At 44.6% G+C, this 13,233-nt stretch overlaps 1 protein-coding gene across 1 annotated transcript in view; it reads right to left on the reverse strand.

The window, feature by feature from the left end:
* The window catches only part of LOC119171402 (aminopeptidase Ey-like), a 43,351-nt gene that overhangs the window by 4,821 nt on the left and 25,297 nt on the right, over positions 1-13,233 (reverse strand). Inside the window, exons 16-19 of the mRNA XM_075893080.1 lie at positions 7,358-7,434; positions 7,166-7,279; positions 2,957-3,124; positions 1,094-1,228 (exon numbers count right to left, since the gene is read on the reverse strand). Of these exons, the coding sequence (XP_075749195.1) occupies positions 1,094-1,228; positions 2,957-3,124; positions 7,166-7,279; positions 7,358-7,434 (494 nt within the window). The remainder of the gene's footprint in view (positions 1-1,093; positions 1,229-2,956; positions 3,125-7,165; positions 7,280-7,357; positions 7,435-13,233) is intronic.

Raw genomic sequence — 13,233 nt, forward strand, 5'->3', positions numbered from 1 at the left:
CCACTTGCTGCTTCCACTTTTTCGCACCTATAGATGAAGGGCATACCAGGCAAACTAGGTTCAAAGGGGTCCTGCAACATTTTTCCAATTAACCATCGAATGGCTATGTTGATGATATATGGGTTTTAATGGCGCAAGTGCCATACTTGGTCAAAGAGCGCCATCAAATGGCTATGTTAATAGAGTTTATTGCCTCACGAGTCAACGACAGCAAGAATGATTAGAATCTGTCAAGTACTCGCACGACAGGAGTTAGATTCGTCGTGCGCTGTGATTGCTTTCTCTCGACCGAGGAGCGCGTTGGAAGTACACCGTGGTTGGAAGCTAAGCCGGGAGAGATGGCCCGAGAAAAGAAAGTTACGTCACACGCACTAATGACCTTGAGCACCTCTCTCTCTCTCTCTTTGTTTACGCGTTACTTACTTTCAGGGTGATGGCGACGGCGCGCGCGGACGCGTGCTGACCTCCTGCGGCGGCCTCGGTACCTATGCTGCCAGCGATGCCTAAATCATGCGGTCGTAAATATGGATATATGGCGCGGTCATTTGGGTATATGGTACCATTTGCACAAAGACGAGGAAACGATTTCTAGCTGACTAACCCCCGTATTCACAAACACTCTTCGACTCGACTTTAACCCTTCTCTTGACAAAGTTGTGCACTGCGCCGCTGTTCGGCTGAAAATGGCGCTGCGCTACTCCAGAATAGCAGCAAATTATCACTGATATGCAGTGACTTGTTCTGCCTAGAGATGACGCTCCCATCGGCTTTCTCAAGTGAAGATGTAACGTTGAGTGAAGGGGTGTTCTTGAATACGGGAGTGAGAATTATGAATTTCAGGCCGTGTGTTGTGCTGCGATATCTGGGTCGCGTGTTCTCTGGAGCCTCGCCTATACCGACCGGCGGCGTTTTCTAACCATGCTAAGAACTTTCGTGCTTGAAACAGCAGATACCTTTCTTTCTTTCTTGAAAGGTGCAGACGAAGCTGTAAGTAGCGAGCAGATGTGACCACGTGCTATTTCTGCTGTCCAAGTTTTGTAGTATACGCATGCAGGTTATCGCTTCCAGTAACGTGCACTGAAAACATGCTCACGTTGACTTGAGGCCTTGCCAGTTGGCGATGACGTAATCGGCAGTGCGCAGTCTCCAGAAGTTACCGCGCTTCGCAACCTCGGTGAACAATAGTGGCACCATCTTCATAGCGGGCACTGAGAACTCTTCAAAGTATCTGCAATTAACGAACGAAATCATAAATATATTGCGTTCGCATATACACGCCAACGTCTTATCGAACTTACGGTAGGCTTCACTTTACTAGCTTTACTTTACTGTTAACGTATTGCGCGTTACCATCGGTCGAATATAACGTCACATCGAATGTCTCATGCAGTTTCTCACGCGGAAATTCTTTTTCTGTTGTGGAAGAAGTTGAGCTTCAGCTTAGTATAGTGAAAGAGCCTTGTGATAATTGACTGCAGCAATCACAAAAAGAAAGAAAAAAACAAAGTGGCACAATAAGTTGTGTTTATTGATGTTCAGCATAACAAATTCCTTCGCTCATTCTGCTTGTCATGAAGACGCTTTTAAACAGCAAAGGAACAGGCCACTAGTGCTGCCACTTATATTATTCAATAACGCGAAATTTAGTACCCGTTCTAGTGGTCGTGGTACACGAAAAGTTCAAATTTGTTGTTGGTTTAATAAACTCCCCTACTTGTGAATCATTGTGAAAGTATATTCCCCAAATGACAAAACATTAGACACTTTTTGAACATTTTTGACTACATGAAAACCCACAAAAACAGCGAGTGTGCCACATAGGGACCTGAGGTTATGTTTTGGTTATGTTTTTGTACTCAGATTATTTGTTAGTATCGACGCGCCAAATTCGTATTTCGTGTTAATGAAGGCTAGCAAAAACACCACTCATGACTTTGAAAGAAAAGTAAGACAGGCGAAAAGACGTACGAATTTTCGAAGCAATGAAACTCGACGTCATAACTCTAAGTACAACAAATGTAGTACAGTCGAAATCAACAATATTGAACTAAGGTAAATCAAAGTGGCCTTTACATCGAACTATTTTTGATCACGAATATACTTTAATGTCAACCCATCTACGACTGCACCGAGTAAAACATTCAGTGGTGTGAAGCCAACTTACGCACCGTAAATACAATGTGTTCGTGAAAAGTTCTATGTCGAATTACCCAATATATCAAATTGATTCCCGTTTTTTTGGTGAGCTCAATTTATATGCGTATTCAGCTGCATAGTCAGGTTTTCGAGATCCCCGCACCACGCCGTGTCATTACAAATCTGGCCACTAAGCGTGGCGTGGCCTCTGGTAGAAGTATGTTAGCCTATACCATGCCGATGTGATACGACCCGAACAAGGTGGAACTATAAAGTACAGTCTGAATCAAACTTGTCTAGCACGGTTGAGAGTGTGTCTGTGGAGGCTGACGCCATCCGCAGCTGCTACATTGCTTTAGCTACGTTAGCTACAAGTTTCCTTTCAAGCTTGACATACAACCACCCGAGATGTGGTATTGCTCGGCGACGACAAATGCCCGTTCCCGCGTTCGTTATCGCTGGCGTTCACATCGGGCAGTTTCTTGATCAGCTGCAGTTTTGTCCATCATGAAAGTTCAAACTCAAAAGGAACGAGTACCTTCGGTCATATTCAGCAGATACACTCACGAAAATACATCTCGCAAAACGGCTTGATTCCTCCGCCGAGCCTTACTTTCGCCACTTTTGATGCGCCTCTCGTTGGTTCACCATTTGGTACCATTACGGCGTCTGTATCTGCATTTTTTGTAAACAAAATGGCCGCTGAAGCGGCACTGTGACCGCTTTAGATAAGCGTGATTCAACCGTACGAGCATTACTCACACAGTGAAACTGACACATTGAAAATGAAGAAAGGACGCTGTGTCCGCTGTACGCTTACCTGGTAAGCCTATTTGTGTCCCTGGTGCATCCGAGTGCAAGGATGATGTTTCGCCGTTCCACGCCATTGCTCACTTGGTCGAGGCGCGTGCGCAGGGCGATCCACGCTGCCTCGTCGCCATCCTCAATGACGGTGCAGAACACGGTGAACTGGTGCTCCGGGAGGATCCTGGCGTAATGTTCAGCACAATCAATACGACAAACGCAATGACATCAAAACACCGTATACCCAGCTGCATACATCAGGCGTAACAATAACATCTTGCCCTAAGAAATAGTTCCCTAAAATACCTGTAACGTGACCTTTCTTTTTCCGCCCTAAAGCCGAGTAATATGACGCTTTGTGCCTTATAGGCAAACAACACCCGTTATTTACTCATTTTTCTATATTTTGTTCTGGATCGCTTCTTATCTCAAGTTTTCGTATTACTGCCTCCGGGATTTGTTTCGATAGAGTGCAACTGGAGAAAATTGCGGAGGCCTCCATGACATTTTGTTGTTTCGATTGCAGTCCATCGCGACCCCCCCCCCCCCTCCCTGTGCGCACGCCTATAGTAACAACGCGTCTGTTATATATCGTATATATTTCAAGTGCGATAAGGTCCTATCACGCCCCACTTTGCATATGCCGTTTCCTCGAAAAACAGCATGCCGAGGTGAGCCAAGAAGGGTGGTGGCCTGACGCGTGCTGCCTTCCAGCGTGCCAAGCAAAAGGGTATAGAACATGAAAAAGACGTTGAAGCATTAAAAAAAAACATGGCGGGTTCCTCTTTTTGAGAGTCTGCATGACACGGAAGTGAAACGTGTTGTAACACAGGTAGTTTAGCGTTATTGTGCATTGTTTCACCAGAAGGGTGAAGGAACGAATGCTACATCAACAAATTGTAAAATTGCGTGAAGAACGACAATTAACAAGCTCGAAACTTGCAGCACGCACCTTAAGCAGAAAGCACGTGCATAATGAACATACACAGGACGTACGCGAACTAACAACCGTCACATCTGGGCCCTTGAAGTGCGCTGTTCAAACAAAGATAGACGCACAAAACGAATGCACAAGTATACACAGGACAAGCCCGAACAACGACCGCAATTACTACTTCTTCGTGCGTGAGCAGCGTGCTCCTTTCGTAAACGTGGCCGCGGCAGTAAGTGAAGTGACGTTCAATCTCTTCCGAATCACGAGTCTGATAAGCGCGTGCGCAGGAGAGACCACGCTCCGTGGAGGCGGCTCTAAGACGAGTTTGAGAGCACTACCAACGCGAGACTTTCGCGCCATCTGGCTACTGATGCCAAAAACGCACCGAAGTTACGGAGCTCTGAGGACCGTCACACGATATATGCTGTATCCAGTTCTCTTGCAGCCAGCAAACTTCACAACGTACGCTTCGTGGTCTTGTGGTTTGCGCCTGGCACTGCGAATCGAGAGGTCCCTGGTTCGGCAACCCCCGACAAAACCTTTCTTTTTCAGTTCTTTCTTTACAATCTTACCGCTGTACTGATGAACCGGCCTTAACTTACTGCGGTAAGGCTACTTACGAAAGAACGAGAAAAGTACAAGGCGAGTTTGTGAAACCTCTCTTATCCTGTCATAAGTGTGCGTTTAAAAGTCGTACTTGACTCGTCAAGCTCAAGCATATCGCTTGGGGGCGAGGGTAGGTGAATTTCTGCTGCAAAAACAGTACCTCGAGTAGCAATAAATTACCTTTCCTGCAAGAAACCAACAACAGTATGCACAGAAGCAGCCGAACGTAAACAGCAGAAATTTCTTTAGGCACCAGCAGTTTCTAGTAAATACACGTTTTTTGTTGGTCCACTTTTCTGCAACACCCGTCGACGCAGTGGGGGAGATCAGGTTACTTTTGTTATTTTGTCGTTTTGTATGTTTTTGCTGTGTTTGGTGGTGTTATCGGGATCCCTTCTGGGTTCGTCGTCCTTTTCCTTTTTTAAGATTTATTTATTTACGAAGTTGCATTTATTGTGTAACGGTGCACTGAAGTGAACTTCCCTGACAAAAAGTGGCTGCGTCCCGACCGATTTTGTAAACAAGTACCAAGACAGACGCCGTGTGCCTTCAGAGAAAATGAAAAACGTGGAAGGAACTCGCGATAAAATTCAACATCCGACACAAAGTGCGTCCATGTAAGGCTGACCAAACAACTAGAAAAGTGTTCGCGTCACTTCGGGAAGATTAACCGGTACAGGAAAAAGTTTGCAACCCTAGCAGATATCCACTGGACTGTATACTTGTGACACAGTCGGCTACGAGACAATGACAAGGCCGTCGCTCCCAAGTTGAAACGTGCCAACTCAATGAAAGCGTGATTCGATGAGCAGATGCATGAGACGGGGCGCAGTGAGCCCACGACCGCGGATATTTTCCTGCAGAAACATCTCAGCAGACAGATTCTTCACGGCACTTTTTGTGAAGTGGTGATGGCCCCCAAAAATTCCTGCTTGTCGTAGGTCTCAAACAGGTTCTGTCGATCGTCGAGGACTTGCCACGGCGGTGACGTGTATTTATTTATTTATTTTGAAGACTATACGCAGCGCCATCTTAGGCATTATTGCGGGGGGCACAGTGCCTCATAGAAGGAATCCACAGTCAGTCACAGCATGCGGCTGTATGCGCATGCTGTGGCGTTCAATATTTCTTCTTTGGGGTCGACATAATAACGGAATACGCAAAGTTGTTCACCCCTGCCATGTTGTTTAAAGTAGCCTTAAGCTAGGTCATGACAACTTAAACCGAGCCTTACTTAAAGGGGCCCTAAAACAATTTTTTGAGTAACCATTGAAATAATTTGCTGCAAAAGCGTATTACTCCACAAATTCAATGCCACAAAGATTTCAAGAATCCGTCCAGTACGAACAGAGTTACAAAAATTTGTCACACGCTGCAATCGCATTCTCCCTTCTCCCGTCCGGACGAGAGCGCTGGAAGCTAAGCAGAGAGGGATGGGACGGACAAACAAAAAAAAAAAAAGGTCACTCGCGCCTCGTGACCTTTAGCACATTTTTTCTCTTCGAATACGCGACTTTTTTAGTAAGATCGCGCGCGCGCGCGTGGACAAGTGACGGCCATTCGCGGTGATCTCTGTAATAGGCGAGCGCGCCATGTTCAAATAGCCAATGGCTGATAGATGGGTAATTTACGTGTGATTTTCGAGCGTCTCCGGTCATTTTCCGAGGGAAGAGAAAGCAGTTTTTACCTGACTTTGATAACTTATTGTGAATTTCAGACCACGTGCTGCGCTATAACATTGGACTCGCGTGTTCTCGGGAGCCTCTTCTACCGATCGGCACCGTTTTCTGACCGTGCTCAAAAAGTGTTGCAGGGCCCCTTTAAGTACAGGGAAACGTCCACGATAAGTACGAGGTACGTCCTTAAACCCCTTCAGAGCGGACTTTTGGCTAAGGTTCACTTAAGTCATAAGGATTGCAAAGCTCGAAACCTTTCTAGATTTAGGTTTCTTCACTAAGATCGAAAAGGCAAGTCACGCCCCTACTCACATTCGCTTTGTTGATATCGGGGTTATAACACTTATTTTACAACGTCATGTCTGAGACGGAAATACTTCAGTGGAGTCGTGGTGGATGGATCCCGACATAAAGCACCTCTATGTGAGAAAAAAAAAAGCTCTTAAGCGTACTTTTAAATAGATTCGCAGAAGAATGTCTTGAGTTTGTTCGCCAAAGATCATTTTCGTTTTTTTCGCATTTTTTGACATTCTTGATAAGAACGCCAGTTAAGTGTCAGCGCCTGTCCTGTTATATGTGTGCCGCTTAGGCACTTTATTTCCTGCCAGCAAAGTTATCATAAGTTTCTTTCTTTCTTTCTTTCTTTCTTTCTTTCTTTCTTTCTTTCTTTCTTTCTTTCTTTCTTTCTTTCTTTCTTTCTTTCTTTCTTTCTTTCTTTCTTTCTTTCTTTCTTTCTTTCTTTCTTTGCTTCTTTCTTTCTTTCTTTCTTTCTTTGATATGAAGCAAATTTCTAAAAGGAACCTATCACAGCACATAAGCTTTCTCACCTAAGTCTACAATATAAACAATCCGTTATTATGAGTAGTAAATTAAGAGTATTAAGTGAGCATTTTTTTCATTTCAAATTGTTTTGAACATTTGCGAAAAAACATTCCTTGGTCCTTAGCTTAAAAAATGCGTGTCTTCATAGCAGTATTGGATTAAAAAAGGAGATCTAAAAAGCACTTACGGTTTCGCGGTCGACTCGGGCGACTTGTAACTCTCAAAGGCGTGCCTTGCCTCGATGAGACAGGGCCCGTACTTGTATCTGCAGGCCCACGCGTAGTGTATTATCCTCAGTTGCCTGCGACACGGTTTTCAGCGCTGTTATTCAAGGTATCTCGTGTCATCGGTGCCACGAACTGCTTGCCAAATTGCACACCTTTTCGCGCTGTCTTCTTGTGTGTTGGACCACTTGAAGCTGTGGATGTGATGTATGAGAATCCTAATGATGAACAGCTGGAACAATAAAGAGAGAGAGAAATCATAGTAGATCCCTCAGTCATAGGAATCAGTATAACACGAAAGAGAGACGTGTCCTTACAAAAGTATTTGAATGGCTACTGTACATTGATGTAAGAGGGCTTGCACAATGTCTGTTAGTGTTTGACAGCTATGGCACCGTTTAGCGTGGGTGCCCCCCCCCCCCCGTTGACGCATCGTGGTACATTTCCATCACGACGACTAACGTCCATCATCAATGAATAAACAAACCCTTGCGGCAGCTTTAGTAGTTAGCCGGGATAGCTCAAACAAAAAAAAAAAGGTGTGAAGCCAGAAAATCGTCGCCGACTCAACCCAGAACTTGAGCTAAAATCACCAGTCCACCGCTTGTTAAAGAATTATACAGCTCGGCCGGACTAGCGGGAAATGCAACGCGTATCGTGTCGTCTGACCACACGTGCCCATTGGACCGTGTCAAAATTACACGCGCTGCAACTGGTGCGTACACTATATATATATATATATATATATATATATATATATATATATATATATATATATATATATATATATATATATATATATATATATATATATATATATATATATATATATATATATATATATATAACCTGAGTATTTGAGGAATACTTCCGCCATGCAACAATAATTGTCATCTACTTCACCTGCTTTCCTCACGTTACCACCACGGTTCAGGTAGCTCGTGGTGACGAACGGCGCGCGCGTTATCAGTGTGACATTGTATTCTCGACAGTAAAGTGACGAGAGCCACGTTTTTAAGAAAAGAAACGCGAGCAAGTCAGATGACGATAACTAGGGAGTTTTCGAATAGGGGCCCCCGAAGTGTGGGGCCCCGAAGAAATAGCGTCAAGACCACTGCGCATGCGCGAAACGCAAACCGCGTTTGGGTTGGGGACGCTATTTTTCAAACTTAGCGGGAACCCCAAAGCCTGCCCCAAAAGTTTTATGTCTGAAAAACGTGGCGGCACCCACTGAAGTGACTACTCTCGGCCAAAACTAGAGTGACAGCGAATAGGGAGTGTGTCCAAAGCGCCGCAGACCCTATTCGAAAACTCATCGATCATGCTTGACCCAAAGCATCCATACGGAAAGGGCTTTGAGGCCCCAAACTTTTGGGGTCTTCTTCGAAAGCTCCCTATTGTTGTGTGGCAGAACTACTCACCAAATACTTCTTTTTGTTAGTGTATGGTGAGGCCTTGAGCGGAGAACGAGGTGTAACAACCAGGCGAAGCAGGCGCGCGTCTCAAAATTATTTTAAATGCGAATGCATTTCTTAGCCGGGCTATGTCAGGCGTCCGTCGGGATCCGTCCACCGCACTCTCCCATAGCAACAGCTGTGGGCGCGCGCGCTTATTCTCGCCCCTACGAACTGGAGCATGTGTTGCGAGAGAGCATAGGGGAGGGTAGGTGCAGTTCTTCGCCACTCCTTCTCTCAACGTTCGCTCTCTCCTCCTTGCGCAGACTTCCCCGTTCACTCGCGCCTCACTCTCGATCGTTAGCTGGGTGGCGCCTCTCAAGAACATCCGGAAATCTGCGCTCGAGACGCCGCTGTGAAACGCCGAGGACGCTGTTTGATTTGTTCATTCATAGTATTTTTCAACCGTGCATGCTAGCTACTAGAGCTAAAAACGTATACCACGTTTCTCTTGACAGAAAAACGCCACGTGCGGCGAACGCTGCTATTGGCTGCACGGTGTAAGGAAAAAAAACAATATTCTTCTAACGCTGGGTTCTCACGTGCGAAACTTCGTTATGAACGCTACGCAATGCATTTGCATTTCCTCACGATTCCCTTTGAGGAGATACTCGTTCTAAGGCCCAATAGTGGAGGTAGCGGTTATGATGCATTATTTCATTTACCACTACCACAGGGCGGCAGCACACCGCCGACCAAGAGAACTGGAAGAGGAAGGCGGGACATAAAATACGCGTTTGTAAAACCACCCGAGAGTGTGACCCTCGTGAATGAATGAAACCATGTTTATTCCACTTTGTTCGCGCCGAGGGCGCTGCGGTGGACAGTCAGGGCACTATAGCAGGGGGGGGGGGGGTAGAGCTGCCTCCGTTTTATTACCTCGTGCAGTGACTATACTCGGCGACAATTTCTGTGGCAGCAGAGCCAAAGCTACATGGGCGGAGCTTGTGCACAGGTGTTACTATGCCAAGTAGTCTGTTTTCACGTGATTTCGGTTTCGCAGGCGTATACAACATGAACTTGTTCGCACGATCACCATGCAATAAATATTACATTTATCTCGGAGGAAATAAATAAATTGTTTATTTTTAAGGGAAAGAACACGAATTTTACTGATTCTTTGAAGGGTTGAGATTTATTTCAGAAAAAAAAGGGGGGGGGGTACGGCCAAGCAGGTACTGGGCGATTGGAACAACGCAAAGCCAAGACCATTTCTTGATTGATTGATTGATGTGTGGGTTTTAGCGTCCCAAAACCACCATATGATTATGAGAGACGCCGTAGTGGAATGATCCGGAAATTTTGACCACCTGGGGTTCTTTAACGCACACCCAAATATGAGCACACGGGCCTACAACAGTTCCGCCTCCATCGGAATTGCAGCCGGGATTCGAGCCTGCGACCTGCGGGTCAGCAGCCGAGTACCTTAGCCACTAGACCACCGCGGCGGGGCAAGACCGTTTCCTGAATTTTAGTGCATATATACTTGGTCGGCATCATTGTTTTCCTTCTTTAGAGATGCAATGACTTCCTGGAGACCCTCACGTTATATATATTTTTTAATTGACACGAAGGCAATGACGGGGAACAGAAATCTTGTCACCGACCGCTCACGAGAAGGCGTCTGACGTTAATAATCCAAGTGGGTGAAACGCAATCTTTACTCGGCCACGAATGCTGTTTTTGCACAGTCAAAATGGTTATATAGATGAACGCGTCTGTTACCCAGGCAGAGCGCAAGGAATGGCTCCCTCTGTAGACGCTGACGGGAGCGGTGTTACGGTACGCGATCTTCAGTGTTATCGTATCAGCAATGTTAATAAGAAGAAACACCGACGACGTATGCAACGCAATTTAGAAAAAGTCATTAGTTTTACGCACAGTTTCCAATCGCACGTTTTCTTCCAGGCAGCGCCGGTGTTGCTGAAGACTGGCAGGTCGCTGGTGTCACTTTCGAGGTGGCTATAGCGATTATAGTCCCACTTTCACTGGCGATATCACTCGCACACAAATTCTTAGCGATTGCATATGCAGAAAGCAGAATATTTCACGACGTGCTACTGTCTTCGTTTCTCCCTGCTCGATGAATACAGATCACCTAATGAACATGCATTCATGCTCGCTCACAAGCTTCGACGTGAACTTGCTGCAACCGAGTGACGCCATCGCTGTTTACCGGGGCAGGGAAGAGGTGAAATGGCACCAAACAACCAGAAAACTAGAAACAGCAAAGAACGAAAAACCTACAAGGGTGATCCTTTCTATTAAGAATGCGAATAATATTGAACATATTACTTCACATCTTATCTGTTTTTATTTCCTATTATGCTACGCAGTATACAAAAGTTAGCGTTCGTGGACTACATGCAGAAGCGTAGTAAAAAAAAAAGGCAAATCCAACGTACAGTGAAAACAATGATATGCGAAGCACGAAGGAATAAAGTTGATATGTCACTTTGAAATCGGCACAATGTCATGAGGCGGACGTAAATTATTCTGGGCCTGACTTGCACGTCATGATTATCATCTTCGTGTCATTTACCTTCGTCATCCATTCACATCACGTAATACCAAATTCGGTATATGTGAAGCTAGCGAAACGGCTGGGAGCCTGCTATTGAGCGTAGCGTGTATTCATGTTTTACATGACAAGGATGTCATGATTATCTTGTTTGGACGTGTCATTTACCTTCATCGTCTATTCACGTCACGCAATACTAAATTTGGTATATGTGGAGCTATAGCAAAACGGCCGCGAGCACATTATGAGCGTAGTATGTAGTCATGTTTTACCGGGGCATGACATGCGTGTCATGTTTTACATGACACGCATGTCATGATTATCGTGTTTGGACTTCGCCCATTCACTTCACGTAACACAAATTTCGGTGTATGTGAAGCTAGTGAAACGACCGTGAGCATACAATGAGCGTGAGTGTAGTCATGTTTTACATGAAATGAATGTCATGATTATCATGTTTGGATGTGTCATTTACCTTTGACGACCGTTCGCATCACGCAATACAAAGTTTGCTATACGTGAAGCTAGCGAAACGGCCGCGAGCGCATTACGAGCGTGGCATGTAGTCATGTTTTTACATGACACGCATTTTGTGATTATCATGTTCGCACCAGCCATACACCTTTGTCATCCATTCACGTACCGTAATACCGAATCAGGTATATGTGAAGCTAGCGAAGCGACCGCGAGCGCACCATGAGCGTGGCGTGCAGTCATGATTTATATGACATGCATGTCAAGATTTCCACGTTAGGGTCTGTCACTTATGTTCACCATGCATGCCGTCATGTCATACCGTACCAGTTTTGCAATATGTAATGTGAATGAAACCACCACAAGAGCAACAAGTCCGTGAAATGTACATCATGAGATTCATGACATACATGTAATGATTTTATCTTTAGGACTAGTCAGTTATGCTTGCGATACCGTCACGTTATTCCTTACCAATTTTGGTATCGATACCATTATCGAAACGGCAATGAGAGCTAAATGTTGTTGGCGTCTTGATAGATAGATAGATAGATAGATAGATAGATAGATAGATAGATAGATCAATAAATAGATAGATAGATAGATAGATAGATAGATAGATAGATAGATAGATAGATAGATAGATAGATAGACAGATAGATAGATAGATAGATAGATAGATAGATAGATAGATAGATAGATAGATAGATAGATAGATAGATACGCTCAAACTCGCCGAAGATCGCTAAGAAATACTTCGCATTTGAAATCATTTTGCTCTCTAGTGTCCTAATGTGGATGTACTTGGGACATCAGCTACCCGTTTGTTTATAAAAAGTGTTCAACACTTTAGAACTCTTTGTACTGTACTATGGGAAAGCAGAAATCCATCTGAATTATCAGTAGCTTCACTGTAACAGTAATCGTGTGTTCAGAAAAAGAGGTTAACGATTGAGAGTACTAGGTGTTCTACTATGGGATAGCTGAGCGCCATCCCTTGAGCCTCACACTTGGGCAGTGGTGCGTTTAGAATAAGCGGTTAACGATTTAGAGTACTCAGTATTCTAATATGGGAGAGCATAAAGCCGTCCCATAGACCGTCCCTAAACATACTATACTGCCTATGGATGTGTTTAGAAAAAGTATTTAACGATTTAGAGCACTATACGTGCTCTACTATGGGAGAGTTGTGTGCCGTCCCTGCTAAAACCAAGAACTGTGTATAGAACATAATGTTTAACAATTTCGAGTACTACGTAACTAGGGGAGAGCACTGAGCCGTCCCGTAGACCGTACCTACATACTACACTGCACCACTCTATCTAGAACCATGCATTTTTCATTAAAGCCGAGGATTTCACGCGCCGCGACCAAAAAGGCATATTTAAAACCCTACATATTTTGTCTGGTTTGCCTCCAGATTTAAATTCAAGGTTTAGCTACAACTTCAGAAATTGAGAACAATAGGTGCCTTGTGGTAATGTTGCTCTCGTTTTCATGTTAACCTTTACTGTAACATTTTCGAACTCGAGTAAATACACATATTGACAATACTTATCATGCGTTAAGGAGTTCCTTGCAT

Source organism: Rhipicephalus microplus, chromosome 4 (genome assembly GCF_043290135.1).
Source record: "Rhipicephalus microplus isolate Deutch F79 chromosome 4, USDA_Rmic, whole genome shotgun sequence".
Taxonomy (NCBI): Eukaryota; Metazoa; Arthropoda; class Arachnida; order Ixodida; family Ixodidae; genus Rhipicephalus; species Rhipicephalus microplus.